General features: G+C 52.8%; 1 protein-coding gene across 9 annotated transcripts in view; it reads right to left on the minus strand.

Moving 5' to 3' along the window:
* The window catches only part of JSRP1 (junctional sarcoplasmic reticulum protein 1), a 34,606-nt gene that overhangs the window by 6,345 nt on the left and 9,776 nt on the right, over positions 1-18,485 (minus strand). For 6 of the 9 annotated variants that reach the window (XM_074851629.1, XM_074851630.1, XM_074851627.1 and 3 more), the window contains one exon: positions 3,085-3,234. The exons of the other annotated variants lie outside the window; for them this stretch is intronic. In XM_074851629.1, coding sequence (XP_074707730.1) covers positions 3,085-3,234 — 150 coding nt within the window. The remainder of the gene's footprint in view (positions 1-3,084; positions 3,235-18,485) is intronic. 9 annotated transcript variants of the gene reach the window in all.

Genomic DNA, 18,485 nt, shown 5'->3' on the forward strand with positions numbered 1-18,485 from the left:
ACATGCTCCGCACGCCAGACCCTCTCTTAAATGCACAAAATTGCAGCCATTCAATGAATAATCAGTTCTGCTCTGCAGTCGCTTGGACTTTTCCTGCACAAGCTCCTGAGGTTGCCTCTACCGCTGACTCACATCAAAGAAACTTCCAAAAATAGTCCCCTTGCCTGCCCTGCTCTCCCTGTGCACACTCACATGGCAGCGCTGGGACAGGCCCTGCGGCCCCCAATCCACTGCTGGCCGGCAGCGGGCCAAGCGCCACCTCGCAGGCTGTGTCCGTGGGCTGCCCCACAGCCAACTGAAAGGGTTAAAAACCACAGAAAGTCGTACCTGGGGCTCGACCACCGCCGCCTTGCCTCCAGCCCCCCAGCTGGCTCCGGCTCTCTGGGGTAATATACAGCAACAGCTGCCGAACTGTGCCGGAGCAAAATAGCACCCAATCACCGGGAGCCGAGCACCCGCGCTTCAGCCCCAGAAAAGGCAGTTTAGCCCCAGGCATCAAAAGCAGGGGCTGCTGCTAGCACAGGGGGATGGGGCTTGTCCCTCTGTGAGCCCCTCTGGAGAGCACGGGGAGGGGAGAGGGAGCCGTTTGCTCCCCAACCCGGGGTCTCCGAGCCAGCTGTGGGCCGACACGAGCGCCGGGGATGCAGAGATCAGAAAACCTGCCAGGCAGGGTTAAGAAGGTGGCGCAGGAGAAAGGAGGAGCAAGCCCCTGGGACCGACAATCCCAGTGAAAACCACTTTTTGCCAGTGTTTAGAGCAGGTCCTTTGCCCTCCGACCCCTCAGATTTCCCCGCGGTACCTGTTCCTGCAGGCAGGTCCCCAGGAGACCTGTGAAGCCACAGGCACCTCCTGGGGAGGCAGGGAGGGATGTGGTCCTCCCTGCAGCTTCCCGCTCACGGGAGGTAGCAAGGAGATGGAGCATCTCTCATCTGGGGAGCTGAAAAGGCCCACTGGGCTCTGACCCGGCCTGTGCGAGGTCACCCAGAGCTCAGCAGGGCACGTACAGCCTCGGGCAGAAGCACCAGTCCCAGGAGAAGTGGTGCAGCTGTGGCTGGTACCAGCCTGGGGGCATCCTGCTTTGAGGACACCTCTCTTATGGAGAGTCACTTCTGAAAGGCTTCAGGGTTAAAAAAACTCCCCAAACTGACGTTTCATGTCTGCAGTATTGACATTTTTCTTTAGCAGAGGTGTGAAAGGTCTTTGAATGCAAGATCTAAAGGAGGAAGAAACTGGGCACTGGCATCCCGGAGGGGACTGAGCTTTTTTCCAGGGCTCCAGAGACCCGCTGAGACTGGGTCATGGTCCTGCTTTAGGACCATGCAGCAAATGAACTCAGGAGCAGTCGTCTGCTTTCCAGGGCAGGGATTTCCCCTCTTTGGCAGAGACAGGACTGAGCACGCCGTGATCCCTGCTGCGGTATAAATAACGCGCCGCAGAAGCTGAAGGCAGATGGAGGAAGGGATGGAGCTGTAAACACAGCCCCCCACGCAGTGCCAGGGCTGCGGGCGCACACGCCAAGGGTAGTTTTCTCAGTTTTATTCCCGCTCCAGTAAGGTCAAGGCTGTTCATTGGCAAGGCATGTTTGCTTTATAGGGACATAATGAAAGCAGAAAATCATAAACAGAACAAATAAAAATCCCTTCTTCTCCCAGTTAATCATGTTTCCCGTGGTGCTTGCAGGTTCATAAGCTTGCTCCTGCCTCCCATGGGCGAGCTGGTCCTCCCAGGAAAGAACCTGGGGCTTGGACGGGCAACATCTGCATGCACAGAGCTCAGGAAAACATCCTCCCATGTGGGGCCATGGGACAGAGAGCTCTCCTCACCCTTTCCAGGACCTTTCAACACCTAGTTCCCGCAGCGGGGAGGGACCAGGAGCATTTTTGCCTCCACATGTTTAGCTCTGAGCAGTTCCCTGCCGAGTTGCAAAACCTCCATCTCCATCAGACAATTTATCCCAGGCAGATGGAGGAAAGAGATTCCCAGAGGCAAATTCTTTCCTAATCCCTTGAACCCCCCCAAATCCCAGCTTCTCCCTTGCCCTGAAACTGATAAAATTGTCTCTGGGACAGGGTTAGCTCAGAGAGGGGGAAACATGATCTGACTGTGAGACCAGAGGGAGAGAAAGCTGCTGGTGGAAGAGCTTGGGAGGGCAATCAAGCAGCGTGATGGACAGGGGCCTGGCTGCACATAGGCTGTGCTCCGTGTCCAGGCTAAATATTGACTCTCTGGCTTTGGCTTGATAACACAAATCTATATTCTCTGACTTCCCAGGCTGTCAGCTTGCCTCCGATTCACTGGGTGCATCTGTCCGCAGTGTGCCGGCCGCCCCCGAGGCTCTGCCGTGGCTTTGTGGTTTGTGGTCCAGAAGGACGGAGTTGTGCTGCAGCATCCCCTCGCTTCTATGGCAACGCTCATTTATCCTCCCACCAGGACATAATCTTCTTTCTCCCCGTCTTTAATAACTTGCAGTTAAAAGGCAATCATAAAGACATAAAATTAGTCGCTGATTATTTTCGCCAGAGGTTAGTTCTGGGGATGAATTTTCCTTTTCGCCATGAAATTCCCCCTCTCCCCAGAGCCCCTGCTGCTAGGGCAGCCCCAGCCTGACTCCGTCCGCTCCTGCCACAGGTACAAGGGGAGGCAGATGCTCGAGCTGGTTGTGCAGATGGGTTTCCTGCTGCCCCAGCTCTTGGCCCAAACCCCAGATTTCATCCCCGGCTCTACCAGACCTGCCTGCCCGGGTTCCCAAGGCCTGGGAATCAAAAAACCACCCTGCCAGCCCTGGAAGCATTTATCCTCCAGCCCCGCACGTAGGCAGGGTTGGGCTCTTGACCTGATTTTAAAGACGGGAATTTGGATGTTGTCTAAGCCCAGGTCCCCTGGGCAAAGTCCAGCTCTGTAGTCAGTCCCTGCTCCAGCAAGATCCCCGTCACTTCCACGCTGGCATTGTCCCTTTGTGCAGCTGGGGGTGGCAGTGGGTCCTGGCCAATCTGGGGCTACACAGGTGAGTGCCCCCCTCAGCCTCCCCCGCTGCCGGCTGAGCCACGCCGTGCTGCCTGGAAGCCGTTGGCACCAAACAAATACCTGCCGGGGATGCACGTGGCACTCGGGCCAGGCGCTGCATGGGCTTGTTGTAGGTGCTTCGTGTCTCAGAGCCCTCCACCCTTCTCTTAGATGTGGTTGGAGGTTGCCACTGGGCTGAGATGCGATCGGAGCGGGGTGCGGGGCTGGCGGCTGGAAGAGAGGATCACAGAAACATGATTTCTCAGGAAAATCAGGTGAAAGAGCGATCTGATTCCTTGTACGATCAAAAACCTAAAGGCACAGGTGTCCCCATAGCAACCTGGCCACATCCCAGCGCTGACAACAATATTCTCTTTCCTCTTTCAGTTGGATCCAGCATACATCAGCTCTTCCCATCCTGAATGGTTGTGCAATGTCTGTGTGCTGAAACACAGCTGCTGCCTCCTTACCCCGAGGTAGCAACACATCAGCGTCAGCCAGGGAGATAATTTCTCTGCGTGATTGCAAGAACCACAGACCTTTACGAGCACTGGCATTATTAAGAAATGCTCGGGAAGTTACAGGAAGTGAAGAGACATTTTCTCTCTGCCAGCTGTGCTGCTTCTGTCAAATCACGATCTGTCATCATGGGAGATTTTAGATACATTGAGCTGAGCAATCTCCTTGCGGAGGTGCAGCTCATTGAAAGCCCGGAGCATTTTGGAAGCTGGATGTTCCCGTGGCTTCACGCCACCAGGTACTGCAGTGAGGTCGGGTCGCGCTGCTCGTGTCGGAGGGAGCCAGCGGGAGGGATGGAGCATCCTCTGCACAAGCCGATACCCACAGCTGATACCTGGACAGGCTCTGCTGTCCCGGTGCAATGCTCTGGCTGGCTGCTCGCAGGTCACGGCCCTGCTCTGCTCAGCTCATGGAAAGCATCTGATAGCGGAGAACTGCTACAAGAACTCAGACCCGGGCCCTTCCTCATAGCTTCAGTGATTTGGTTAGCCAGGAAAACACAGCCGAGGGTATCTCCTGTTGCTTCTCCTGGGGCGAGGGTTTGACATGGTGTGGAAGTGGAGAGGGAGAAGACACGAGCTCTGCGGGACAGGTACCATCTCAGGCCAGACCTTGGTTTAATGAATCACAGCTTGCAGCATCTTTGAGACCTTCTTCTGCCTCTTACCCTGAGCTTTTAGCCATGGGTGAGCCTGGTGGGACAGCAAGCCAGAAACACTATGGGTCTTTGTTTAAAGGCAAGGGGACATCCTGCCTAAGGACCATGCTGGGAGGACACACCACCACAGAGTCTTCAGGAGCACGATGCTGCAGACCAAGCACCAGCTTAACACATTCGTCCAGACGAGGATGGCAAAGGTGATGACATCTGTCAGAGATACACTCTTCCATGTCACCTCTGGCTTTCCAGCCCTGAGCTAGAGCTGGCCAGCTGTCCACCCAGACACAGAGCAGCAGCCGTGCTGGACACACAGACGCACCTGCCAGCAGCGTCCTGATCGTGTTCAGGGTCTGGGTTGTCTCACAATCGTTCCCAGGGATGGAGGAATCGTGCTGGGGACAGGCCTCAGCTTGGCAGAGCTGAGCAGGACAAGGAGCAGCCATGGCCCTGCCCTCAGGTCCTGGTCCCTGCACGTTGTCGTGGTCCAGCTACAGACCTCAGACCCAGGACTGGCTGGAGCTTGGGCCACTGAGCGTTGTGACAAGAGATCAGGCTGGCAGGGGCAGAAAACACCACATCGAACACATTCATAACTGGTCAAGAGCTGTGCGGATGTGCTCTTAAACGAAATGAGCTTGTTAGGTCTCTGCAAAGAGCAGAAGAGGCAACAGAGAGGGTGGGGGAAGCCCCTTCTGCCCCACACCTCCTCCCTTGCCGTGATCCCCGTGCCTGAGCAGGGAGGTCCTGCAGGCAGCGATCCTGCCCATGGGGAAGGCTCCTGGCCCTGCCGCAGCAGCTGGGATCACACACGGGCGAGCAACACCCATCACCCACCACACTGCTGGCAGCCGCACAGAACACCGCGGTGGCGGCGGAGGGAGAGCCCTTCACCGCGCTCACCCCACCACCTCGCTAAAAGCCGCTGGAGGCATTGATCCCTCAGCGTGCTGTATGATCTATAGGTGTTCAGAGCAGCTCTACATTAAAGCCGATCTGATCACACTCTAATCCACGTGTGACCTAAATACTCCAATTTACAAATCTCAGAGGTTTTCACTCCCTTTGCCTGGCAGAAGGAGCAGCATTCAGGTCAGCGGGAACAGAAGATGCCGGATCCCATTAAAAGCTACTTTTAGTCTCGGCTGCTTTCAGTAATTGTTCCATGATCCGTTTTCTCACAGCCCAGCGCCGCTTAGGGCTAATCATTATTCTCTTTGAAGATTTACAGCTGTTTGTACCTCTGAGGAGAATACAAGTACGCGACTGTGTTTGAACATGACATTTCAAACGAACTGTCCTTGGAAGTACCATTTGGGAACGGGAAAGCAGCCGCGATGTTTCTCCCCTGAAGGGCCGCTGCTGGGGGTTGTTGCTCTATCAGTCTGGAACAGCCATGTCAGGGGAAACTGAGGCAAAAGGAGATTAAGGCGAGAGCAAAGCTTTGGGTAAGGGGTGCTGGGACAGCCTGGGAATAATACCCCAGTGATCACAGATCTTCCCCTTTTTGAGGAGCGACTGAAGGAGCTGGGACTGTTCAGTGTGAGGAGGAGAAGGGGAGGGGAGACTCATCACTCTCTACAGCTCCCTGAAAGGACGTTGTGGAGAGGTTGGTGCTGGTCTCTTCTCCCAGGGAATTAGTGACAGAACAAGAGGGAACGGCTTTAAACTGCAACAGGGGAGGTTCAGACTGGACATGAGGAACAAATGTTTCCCAGAAAGAGTGGTCAGAGAGTGGAATAGGCTGCCCAGGGAGGGGGTGGAGTCCCCATCCCTGGGTGTGTTTAAGGGTCGTTTGGATGAGCTGTTGGGGGTTGTGGGGTAGGGGAGAACTTTGCAGAGTCGGGCTGAGGGTTGGACTCGATGATCCCGAGGGTCTTTTCCAACCTGAATGATTCTGTGGTTCTGACTCTCCTGCGGGAAGGCAGTGGCCACTTTGTTAATGCCTTTATCCAGCGAGGTTCAGTCCCCCTGTGCTGGCACCGTGGGGGCTGCAGATCCTCCCTTTCCAAATGGCACCAACGAAGGAGCCACTTCCCTCTGCTCCAAGCAGGTGCCCTGCAAACAACACAGGGCGTTGGGAGCAAGAGGGCTCTGCTACTGGAGCTGCCCCATGCGAGGGGCGAGGGGATGTTCTCTCTGGGACGACGGCGCCCAACCAGAGAGCGGGTCCTGCTGGTTTTAGTGCCTCTCCCAGGGCTCCAAGTTGTCCTGACACCATTAACAACACTGCGAAGCCCCAGCAGGACTGAGCAGCCATTTCAAAAGCAATCAGGCCGTGTCTAGAGAAAAACCTTTTTGTCCCTCTGCCGTGGCACGGGGGATGCTCACAGCCACGCCGGGAGCTGCTGGGCTGCGGGATGGCAGCGAGGAGGCTCAGCCCCAGCACCCTCCCACCAGCTGTGTGACATGGCGGGGGAGGAGATGTCCCAGGCAGGCTTCAGGTCTTTAGGGTTAGGAGAGTCATCAAAGTACAAAGTCCATCACAAAGTACAGCAGAAAGTACTGCAGTGACAGAAAAAATACAGGAACTCCCTAACCACACCCCCTCAGACCCTTTGCTGGGGTTCCCCAGTTTCCCAGTGCCTCCCCGCCCAGTTCTCCATTTCTCTCTCTGTTATCAGACAAGAGATTCCCAAGTTAAAATTCAGCAGACTTCAGAAACCAAGGGCAAAATTTTCATACATGCCAGGCTTGTCTGTTCTCTCCTCCCTGCCTCACACCACATATTTCTCAGTTTCTTTGAGACAGTAAAGGAAGGCTGGAGAGGTTTGGGTTCTGCTTTCTTAATAAAAATCCCCCCCTTGACAAGACCAGGACTGTCTCGCTCTGGCGCTGCTTGCCCCTGTAAGGCACTTGCTGGGGTCCTCACAGATGTGTTTTGTCAGCTCTCTGAGGTTTGGAAACTTTGATGATGACTTTCCTTCTGTGAAATTTTAGCTGGTCTCCAAACTACTCTGTTAATTATAAGCAGCGCAGAAAAGGCTGGGACCTAGGGACAAGGTTTTTGAGTGAAGTTCCCTTCTGCTGCAGCTTTCCCTCTCCATACTTGCATAAAGTAATGCCAAATGAAATATATTATGTAATAGTAACAAGCAAGAACCAAACCATTTAGGCCTCAAAATAGCAGTAAACTCCCTTTCCCAAAGCGACATTCTCAATTATTCAGTTTTCTCTCCTTTTTGCCACCATCCTTAACGTCATCCTGCAGATCAGGTTTTGTCCAGTGCTCCAATTCCACTGCAATGAGGCAAATAAATAATTGTTTGCATCCGCCCTGCTTGCAGGTCTGTAGGAACTGTAGGGCTCTCAGCTCACATCCTCCTGGGCTAAATTAGAAGACATCAAAGCTCATGATCTTTGATGTTTTCAAGCCCTTTCCCACAATGTCCCTGATGGTCATTTGTTCCTAAACCATGTCTTGTACAACAAGATTTGTATTTAAAATAAGGCTTGAGACTCCCCACAGACGTGACCAAACTACAAGAAACCCGTGGCTGCAGCTGGCTGAGGCGAAGGATGGGCAGACGTCATAAATCCAGATTCTGCTGACCCCACCCCACCAAGCACCCAGAGCCCATGATGCCAGCACCCTGCTCTGCAACGCCGGAGCCAGCGTGCTTTTGGCTGGAGCCGATGGTCAACAGCCAAGTAATTAAATTTCCCCTCCAGCCCGTGGCACAAACACAAAAGCCTTTCAGGAGCGTCACTTCGCTTTCGGCACCCGTGGCTGGGAGCTTGCGCAGAGCCCATCCGTGCGGCACTAAGAGGAGAGATGCCGCTGTATTTTGTGCTCACGGGTCACCGTTAATACCTGCAGCCTGCTAGGGCTTTGCTGAATTGCAAACACTTCGCTCGAGATGTTGGGTTGCAGGCCAGGAGGAGTGTTGCTGGTGTAAATCCAAGGCAGTTTCTCTGAATCCATGGCGTTATGCTAGATTTACGAGGAAATTATGGAGCTGTGGCTCTTTGGCATCAAAAAGGCCCATCTTTAGGACTGATGCTCGTTCCCAGCTGCCTGCCATCACCAGAAGAATGCAAATTTCCTGGAAAAGCCAGGCCGCAATCACCAACTTGCCATGGTTAATACAAGCTTAGGCAGAAATTTTTATGAATGAAATCAGGCTCCTGCCCACCTGGCTGGGGCAAGGTCTTTAAAGGGACTTGGACAAGTACCTCCACCCGGATGGCTCCCAAGTGAAGCAATCCTTCAGTCTGGAGCACTGCCCTGGTTTTTATGCTGTTTTCTCACCAATATCACATGGTGATGTGAATACCCAAGCTTGTTCTGACTACTGATCCTTCTCTTTTCCCTCCTGAAGAAACCAAGCAACCTCATTTTCGCTCCGGTTTCGACAGCCTGTGCCATATTTTGGGGCAGGACGTAGCCCTCCGTGATCATGCCTTGGATCACAGCAGCACAGGCTGAATCAGTTCCCATGATCGTCTACGACACCAGTCTGGTATTTCTTGGCAAAAAGGCACAAAGTAATGAAATGCGCCCCAGGATGGGGCAGGTAGAGGCAGAGACATGCACGGGAAATGGCAGCGTGCCCATGTTTGCTTGCGTGTGCAGCCAGCGAGGACTTGAGGCAGGAGCCTGCGGGCTCTGGTAGTAACAGCTATTTAAAGTGATGATGGAATTATTAAAAAATGGCAACACTGGTGCATGAATGGGCAGAAAAGCAGGAGATGAGCTGCTCCACAGCCTTCTCCCAGCAGTGAGGTGCTCAGCACCCACACCAGCGAGGCTCTGTCCCCTGGCTGTACCCTCGCATCTCTTGTCTAGGGACCCCTCAAGTGACCACTGAAGATTTGTGACTTTGGCTGTACATCCCAACTAAAGGACCAGGGACCTGGATCCAGGCATAGGTTCCATCCTGGGAAGAAAACCCAGGCACAGCAGCTGGAAAGCAGGGTTTGGCAGGGCACTGGGCAGGAACTGCCTTGTCCTTTCCCAGCTCTGGGGCAGGCATTTGACTTTGAAGTGTGGCTGCCCTCGAGTGGTGTCTCAGGGGCACGAGGGAAGCCCATTAAAGGGATGCACGCTTGCAACACAGCTCCAAGACAAATGTTTAAACACAACGACCCATAGTTTCATCGGTTCCCCTCCCTCCTCCTCGTCCCACATGTGCCCAGCCTGCTTCGCACTGGGAGGTATGAAAGCAAAGCCAGCTGAGTCCTTTTGCTGTTTTTTTTAGTTCCAGTGAAATGCAAACAACAGCCTGAAAGAATTTCCTCCTCAAGCCCCAAGTTAGGCCCCAAATTAGCCATTCAAAACCACAAGCGATTTCTTTCTGTAGAAAATGCTGCAGAAGTCTCAGGCCCCAGCAGCCCCCCATCTCCAAACACCACGTGGGCCAGGCTCAGGCTCTGCATCTCAGGAAGGAGCCAGGTCTCACCAGCACAGCGGAGCACGGTCTCCAAGCCAGCCTCAGGTCTCCGCAGTGACACAGCGGGTTTCATATTCTAGACATCCAGGGATTTTAACAGCAAAAGTGAGAAGAGGACAAAACACCTCCCCTTCAACCACCTCTGCCCCTCCAGAGACATGGGGTGGAAGAGCCCCCTCCATCCCCATCAGCCTCTTGCAGTGTTGGGTGGATCCCACACACCACCTGAAAGCCAGGTGGTGACACCCACCTCTAACAGCCACCGATTATTTCTGACCCTACATAACGCAAGGAGGGTGCTGTAGAAATGCTGGGGGAGAAAGAGGCAACTTCCCCTTTTCATGCCCACAGAAGCTTATCCCCAGCTGGGGGACCAACCACCCCCAAACCGGCTCTATGGTCACCACTGGGCTCTTCTGTCCTACAGTGACCAGGACCAGAGAGAGAATCTGTGGTGGCCCAGCAGGTGATGAGCAAGAGAATGAGGAAGAAGCCTGGAGAAACCAATCAGCCCGCACCAGAATCCCATTTGGAGTGTTTTGCTCCTGTACTCGGAATGATCTCATCGGAGAAGCATCAAAGGCAGCAAACCATTTCTGCAGGTGAATGAACATCAGAGCCAGGCTGAGAACCGCGGGACAAGCTGAGACAGGTCACGGCACAAGGCAGAGCCGGGGTTTGGCCACAGGGAGGTTCGAAGCTCTGGGCTGCCTCGTGGGAATTTCTTTTAAAGTCAGGCTGGGGAGGAGCGTTGGTGAGTAATTGCTCCACGGCAGGTCCAAGAAGTGAATAATTTTCCAAGAATAAAGGTTAAAAGCCTAGAGACTCCAATGAAAGGCGCGCTATAAATAGGACTAAGTAGACAGAGCAGTGGGAATAACGGGCAAAGCTTGATGTGGAAAAGGGGTGGAAATGATCTGACACCCACGTTGGGATTGGACATGTGGTTGTCTCTGCCAAGCAGATGTCTTGCGTAAGCTAACATTGCAATTGGTGTTTGGGTTTTTTTTAAAAACAATTTTCAGACACCCCTCTGAGAGCACGGCCCGTCGCACCTCATGCCCGGTGAGAGCAGTGAGCTCTCTGAACCATCCCACCCCAGTGATACGTGACTTGACTTGTCCCTGGACAAGGGCACCGTGCTGGTGCGTGGGACAAGGCACCAGGACAGCAGCTGACATTTGGTGTTTCTCAAACCACCACATGGGATGAATTCTGTTGTGCCCAGAGGAGCTTTTCTACCGATTTCTGTCCTTTGCCCCCCATCCCCACCGCCCCTCATGTCCCTCAGCAGGGACGAGCAGGGTGCTCTGGCTGGGGTGGGCAGGGACAGCCTCACTGCTGCTGTGGGTGCTGCACGGCAGAGCTCTGCCTGCCCCTGCACAGATGTGCAGACCCGCATCTCCCTCTTTCACTCAAATGGGAAAAACATCCATCCCAGGGAATCACAGAATCATTCAGGTTGGAAAAGACCCTTGGGATCATCGAGTCCAACCATCAGCCCGACTCTGCAAAGTTCTCCCCTACCCCACATCCCCCAACAGCTCATCCAAACGACCCTTAAACACACCCAGGGATGGGGACTCCACCCCCTCCCTGGGCAGCCTATTCCACTCTCTGACCACTCTTTCTGGGAAACATTTGTTCCTCATGTCCAGTCTGAACCTCCCCTGTTGCAGTTTAAAGCCGTTCCCTCTTGTTCTGTCACTAATTCCCTGGGAGAAGAGACCAGCACCAACCTCTCCACAACGTCCTTTCAGGGAGCTGTAGAGAGTGATGAGTCTCCCCTCCCCTTCTCCTCCTCACACTGAACAGTCCCAGCTCCTTCAATCTCTCCTCACAGGATTTATTCTCCAGGCCCTTCCCCAGCTCGTTGCCCTCCTCTGCCCTCGCTCCAGCCCCTCGAGATCTCTCTCGTATTGAGGTGCCCAAAACTGGACACAACACTCCAGGTGTGGCCAGGGGGACTATCACCTCCCTGCTTCTGCTGGTCACACTATTTCTAATACAAGCCAGGATGCCGTTGGCTTTCTTGGCCACCTGGGCACACTGCCGGCTCATGTTCATGTATCCTGCCTTCCAGTTTACCTGTTGCTGGTCAGTGCTTCCTACAGTTATTAGAAAGAGGGGTGGGGCACCAGATAGCATGATCATGTACACTTTGGTTCTTTAAAAAGCATAATCCATCTGCAATAACAGGCTGTAAATGAGCTAATGCTGCTCAGAGATCATTGAGTTGCTCTGGATGTAACTGTGCAAATGTCAGCTCAGGGTTTACGACAGTAAAAAGGCATCCTAGGGAATTGCTGCGAGGGGTGCAGAGATGATACTAGAAAACCCATCCTGTGTTTGCAGGAATCCCCTGGGCAGACACGTCTCAACTGCTGCCAGCAGCTCTGGTCACCTCTGAGAAGACACAGAGAAGCAAGAGAAAGGGATGGGTGTGGGAGCAAACGGTGCTTATGGCAAAGCTTCCACATGAGAAAAGTCTGAAGAGAGGAAAATGTCAGCTTGGAAGAGTAACAAAAACCTGAGAGCGCTCCGGAGAGGGAGCAGTTACTCTCCAATTCACAAAGCACAAAGATTGGGGTCCCAGAGGCAATTAGCAAACGACAGGTTGAAAACCAGCAAAGTCCTTCTGCACAGACACGTAAGGGAGTCATGGATCTCACTGCCATGGGATGTGGTAGGAACCAAGGGAAGACAGACTTCGGAAAAGGGTTTAAAAACCCACCTGGAGGAAGGGTCTGTACTAGTAGACTCGAGAGCCCAAGTTTAGACTCGAGAGCCTGAGATCAGCAAGGCGGCCGGGCGGCCGCGGCGCTGCACGCCTGCTCAGCCTGGCTGTGCTCGCTGACTTGCAGTGGCAGGGTAGATGCAAATCCAGCAAAGTCAGATGATTTACAGGAGCTTTGCAATTGTGTCCAAGGTTAGAAGCAGGGCCCAGATTTCCCATAAATTACTATGTTAAAGCTTTTCATAAAAGTTTAACAGCATGAAGTATGATTCATGAGGAACCTGTAATGTTTAATTAAAGGGGAGAAACTGATCCTGCTGTGAAAAACTTCCAGATCCCATGCCAAGCTCATCATTGACTTAATTTACGGGACATAAACAGGCCAGAAAATGGCATAAGTGGTAAAGTCACGTTAACTTTTGCCAATTTGGGATACAACGGCTGTGCGAAGGGAGGGTGATTTACAAACTAAATGCAGAGGTGTACCAAGAAAACAGTGAATAAACTCCTGGGCAGCACAGGATGGGAGGATCTAACCTGTACTCTGCTACAGCTCCTCTTTTTGCTACTGTCCCGGTTTCTGCCTCCTGGCCTGAAGGTCACTGCTCTTATACAGCCATGAAATTCCCCATTGGCTTAAATTACACATGTCCTTCAGGCTTCTAACCCTAGATGTCGACCCGTCAAGGCTGCCATGTCAGTGACATGGACATAACTTCTGGTCTAACTCCAGTGAAACTGATAGAATTACTTTGGATTTACACCAGTACCACCCCCCTGCACCCCACCCGCTGCGGGGAACGTTTCTCCAGTTTCCCTGGGGCTCTGACTTTCTTACTCTGTGCATGCCTCTCGGTGTAACCATGCCCACGGCGGGATGCAACATGTGCCCAAAAAGGGATTCTCAGTATTATTCATACGGAAAAAATGCTGTGGGATTGCTTCTCTTCATGTAACTAACTGGTCCCATGACCTCAGTTTCATGATTCTTGATTTCTGAGTGAAATAATTTCCAATACTGAGAAGGGAGAGGCTGCCGGGTTTGTGGGGAAGGCAGCGGGGAGGCTGCAGTGAGCAACTGCTTGCAAAAGAGACTGGCTTAGGAGCCACACCTAAGATGAGCTTGGCTCCAGCCCTGCCTTCCCACACCATCTTTCCAGTGCCTTTTTAGCAACCATGAGCAAGCCAGTGAATTGGGACCCTGAGCAATACCAAAGAGCCACAGAAACCTGTTGCTGGAGACGCCTTTGATGGGGTGTTCACCAGTCCCTAAATAGAGCAGCTCTCCACTTACGTTGAAAAGAGGGACGCGAAGAATTCAAAACCAAGAAGGGAGAGGAGGTCACTGCAGAGCTACTCAAGTTCAGCTGCAGTTTCACAAACACTTTAAATATCGCTCCCTGCTGTCCTGTCCAGGCCTGGGCAGGGCAGAGAAACCTGAAAGCTCAAGGTCTTGGGGGAAAAGAAGTGAACAAATTTAGCGGAATGACAGGAGCGGCTCCCTGACTGTACAAGGAGATGCCTCCAGCTCCCTTCCCTTCCCTCGGTCGCTGTAAGAATCAGGATTTTGCAACAAACCTGAATTTGAGTACTAGAGAGTGAAAGGAACTGCAACAGCAATCAGGTGGCTCATGTCACATCCCTGAAGCATCCCACGGGCAGCCCCAGGCTGCAGTGCCAGAGCTAAGGACCTGGGAGGAAAACCAGCCTGCCTTCTGCTCCATCCCCGCCTTGGGAAGAAGGACCTCACCACATTTCAGAAAGACACCAGGTACACAAGAGGGATTTCAAAGTGGAAGAAAACAAATCAAAAAGGCAAAAATATATGCAAAAAAGCCCAACCCAAGGCTCTTGGGTGCAAAAAGCGTTGCAGGTGCCAGTAACATCTATGCAAGGGGAATGTTTGAAGATAAGCACCAGCTCACACCGTGGGTGAGAGAAGATCAGCCTGTCAGGGCAGCCCGCTTCATTCCTGCAACAGGATGGGGCTGAAGTGCGCAGACTGGAGAAAATCATGCAGGAGGGTCTGGGACAGAGCCGCAGCCTGGCCGAGGCTGAGCACCGAGTCTGGGCCTGCTGTGGGCTCTGACCAGGGACAATCCCACCGCCTCACAGTGTTGCAGCTTCCCTTTCTGTAAATAGAAGGAATAATATTTGCCGTGCTCCCCATACCACAGAAACGTAAATAAATTCACTAAGATGGGTTGTAGAAGACCCTAGATGAGTTTACTAGAGTACTTTGCATTTTTGTCGCAAGGTTTATCCCTAAATCCACCATCCCCAACCATACAACAGTATCTTCCAGAGCTTTGTTCAGTTCAGCTTCCAGCATCCAAACAACAGTTTTTTCTGTTCGTTGTCTTGAGATACAATCCACTGCTTGCCATATCCCACAACCAGAAATCACCCTCGACACCCAGTCTATAATTTCCATTTATTAAGCTTAATCCCTTTCACAATACATCACCCATGTTGCTGCCTTCCTCCTTTGGGCACTCAGCGCTTGTGACTGGATTCGGCAGGGATTGCTCAGCTGACCTGCAACATTTGCTTCCACCTTTCCTGGTTTTGGGGGACAAATCCAGGCCCAGCACAGAGCCAGCTCCTGGGAAGGTTTCTGCCCTCCCTCCTCACAGTGCAGGTGATAACTGAAAGCAGTGGCGGGGCCGGCGTCTCAGCACGGGGATCGGCTGGGGAACAGAGTGCAGGGGTAACGCAGAGCGGTGAGGGAAGGCAAGGTTTGCACAGGGAATTAAGAAAATCAGCTTGATCAGCCCCAATCGCTAATGAAAGCCTCACAGCCCCGTATCATTGGGATTTTCCTTTCTTATACCTGAGAATGTTGTTGTCAGGACCACAAAGAAAACACAGTGAGAACTGGAGATAAAGAGGAAAGCTGGGCAACACTGGGAGTGGAGGGAGGGGGGAAATATAAAAGGGAGAAGGAAAAGAATTGAGAATGTGGGTGCGTAAATGAGCCATTAATTTGGGTAAAAAAGGCAGTGTCTGAAAAAGGTGAAAAAAGAAAAATGGAGCACCATGGCAAAGCAAATCCATGGGGAAGAGGCAGGAGAGTGCCCTGAAGGATGAGAGCCGTGGAGAGGACGGATGGACAGACCCACAGAGCTCCCGGGGTGGGTTTGTGGGATGGCAAGTGGCAGCCCGACCACCAGAGCGGTGCCCATGGCCAGCGCGTCGCCCCGTGCCCAAGCATGTGTCCCCATGTCCCTGCCCGTGCCCCAGGGAAGTGCCCCCCGCTGTGGGGGAGCTGGTGCCTGGTGGGTGCTCAGGACCAGTGACAGACCACAGCCCACACCGGCAGTGGGACCAGCGCTCTCCACCGCGGCCCCACCACGGCCACCTCTCCCATCTGTTTTTGCTTGTGCCAGATGGGAAGGGGAGGGAGGGATGGGGGATGGGGCCGCATCGCTGGGATGTCGGGGATTCATTTCTTTCTATTCTTTTCTCAGTGACATTTAAATGGCTGGCCCCAAAACGCTTTCTGATTGCTGTGTGTTTTTCCCAATGACACAAAGGCGAGAGTCTTTCAGAATAAATCATTTAGAGACAAAGAAAAAAAAGCAGCAGCTCCGACCCCACAGGCACATACACCTCCCTCCTCCTCACCCTCCCCTACAAGCATGTTTTGGAGCTGCTCAAGCAAAGGGGAGAGTGAGCAGGAGTAATTTTCCATGGATGCAGGGAACAATTGAGCCCCGCATGGTTTTCATCGTTAAAATGCTTCCCTCCAGCAGTTTATGTTCATCCACACCAGACAAAGGCGATATGCATGCAGAGACCAGTTTAGTCTTGCTCCACCCGCCGGTGGTGAGGAGTCGAGGTGCGGGGTGACGGGAAGGAGGAGTGGGGGAGATGCTAACGCCACGAGGTGGGACCCGCTCCAGCTCCTCTCCCTGCGCGGGCAGGGGATGGCTGAACCCAGCTCTGAGTCACCCTTACTCAGCCCTGGCAGAGCCTCAACTATGCCCAGGTACAGGGGCTGGTTTGGGGAGAGGAGAAGGGACACGGCAGCTTCGGCACAGAGAAAACGGGCGTGTGGGTTTAGGGGGAAGCACTGCTCAACGCTGCTGCTGTGGCACCATCGTTTGTGTGTGCAGACGGGAGGCTGAGGGTGGAAGGAAGCCACGTCGCTTCGCAGCACTGCTTGCTTCAGCCTCGTGCTGCTGGACCAGTTTCTCCTGGGATCCAGCCCGTCCCCTCCCAGAGGGTCTCCAACCACCCTGCACAATGGGAAACCACCTTCCCCATCCTCCATGCAAACACCAGCCGGCAGCAGGGTTGCTCCCTGCGAGGAGAGCACGTGCTCGTACTGAGGACGGATGCTGGTTCCTGCTGAGAAGCTTTAGAGGGGAGCAAGGGGATATGGGCATCCTCAGCACCATCTCCCCAACGGCACAGCCCAAAGGGGGCTGAACACTGCTGGGGGCATGAGACTGGGGAGCGGAGCCCTGAAGCACAGCAGGGTGATCCCCAAGTCGAGCAAAGCCTTGCCACAGTCCTTTTTCCTCTTTGTCCTTGATGCCCTTCCCATCTCCACTCCTTTCAGGTGGAGGAACGTACCACAGCCACTGGCAAGGAGTTCCCCAGCTCTGAGCATCACCCACAGCCCTCTCAGGAGGAAGGAGGACGAGGTTTGAGCCCTCAGGTGTCCCCTGCCCAGGTGTCAAACCTACACATGGCTATGAAAAGCACAGCTGGTTTTTATAGCACAGATCTGCCCAAAATAAGGAGCTCCAGGCTTTTGCAACTAAAAGAGCATTTAAATGTCCATCTCTGGGACCTGCAGGACAGCAGGGTGCAAGTTTGTGGCTGGCAGCTTCGCTGCTCTTGCACATCAAGTCACAGCATCGTTTCTGAGCCCCTTTTGGCCCCTCTTCCCTGAGCTGTGCCTACTAAACCCACCATCCTCAGAAACTTGCTGCTCACTGGGAGGATGCAGGGCTGAAGGGGCAATACCACGGGTCTTGCGGGAACCATGTCAAGAGGACCTTTAGCTCTGAGTGTGAAGAAAGATGAAAAGTGACCAGTTTTCACCAAAAAAAAAAAAAAGAATATTTCTTAGTTCCTTATCAAAGATCAGCACATAGGAGCTAAACAGACTTTAGGCCCAGACTCCTGGTGGGAGATCTCTAAGCAACATTTTGTGGTGCAGATTAAAGTTTTGCCAAACTCCTTCCACCTAGATACTACTGAGCCAGTGCTTCAGACCACTGCTGGTTTGTATCCCTTTGCCAGACCACTGAAGAAGGCTTTCAACAAAACATCAAAGCAAAGAAGAGACCCAAATAAATCACAAGATCCAGTGCTGAGGTTCCAACAGCCCTTTCGTGAAGCACAACAGCCTAAGCCCTAAATTCTCATCAAATTATAACCCCCACAGTTAGATGTGCCAAGCTTTTCGCTCCTTGGATGTGTGTGCTTTTTGAACTCCTTTTCTAACATCCAGCAAATGCATTTATACATGGTTGGGTCTTACCTAGGAGGTGACGGCACTTACGTGGTCATGGAGAGATGCTTTACATATATAGCTTGTGCAGGAAAGATTTCAGATGGCTGAGATACTTCCTTGACAAGAAGCATAACAAGGAGAAAGGAAGCTTTTACAGAAGACGATCTCAGTTTGCTTAGCCTAACAAAACAAAGGCCAGAAGGGGTAGGATTGCTACAAATAAAAATACCCAAGAGAGAGCTGAGACATCTATTTAAGCACAAGGACAATGCTGGCATGAAACCAACTGGGAAGAAAATTGCTACAAATAAATATAACTGGGATTAAAAAGGAGCTTCAGAACTTAGAGCACTCAGCTTGTGGAATGGCCTTGCAGGAGACACACTGGAGGCTGTGAGGGTGGAGCACTGTACCTTTATGAACAGGATCCTTGGATCATGAGCGGACAGCAGATCTGGATTTGACTCTGAAGGTCTCTCCTAGCCCTATGCCTCCATCAGGAAAGACATTCCACGCGTAGGTCTCTGAAACTGGGAAGCTAAACCTTGCAGCATGGGGAAGTCCCTCAATGTCCCCATAAAACTGTCAAGAGCTCTTGAAATCTTCCCAGATGAAAAGGCAATCCAAGAAGCTACGCGAGCTGACTTCCCAAGCATTGCGCGTGCCTTGAGATGGGTAACTTTTCAAAGTACTATAATGAGCAGA

Source organism: Strix uralensis, chromosome 27 (assembly GCF_047716275.1).
Source record: "Strix uralensis isolate ZFMK-TIS-50842 chromosome 27, bStrUra1, whole genome shotgun sequence".
Lineage (NCBI taxonomy): Eukaryota > Metazoa > Chordata > Aves > Strigiformes > Strigidae > Strix > Strix uralensis.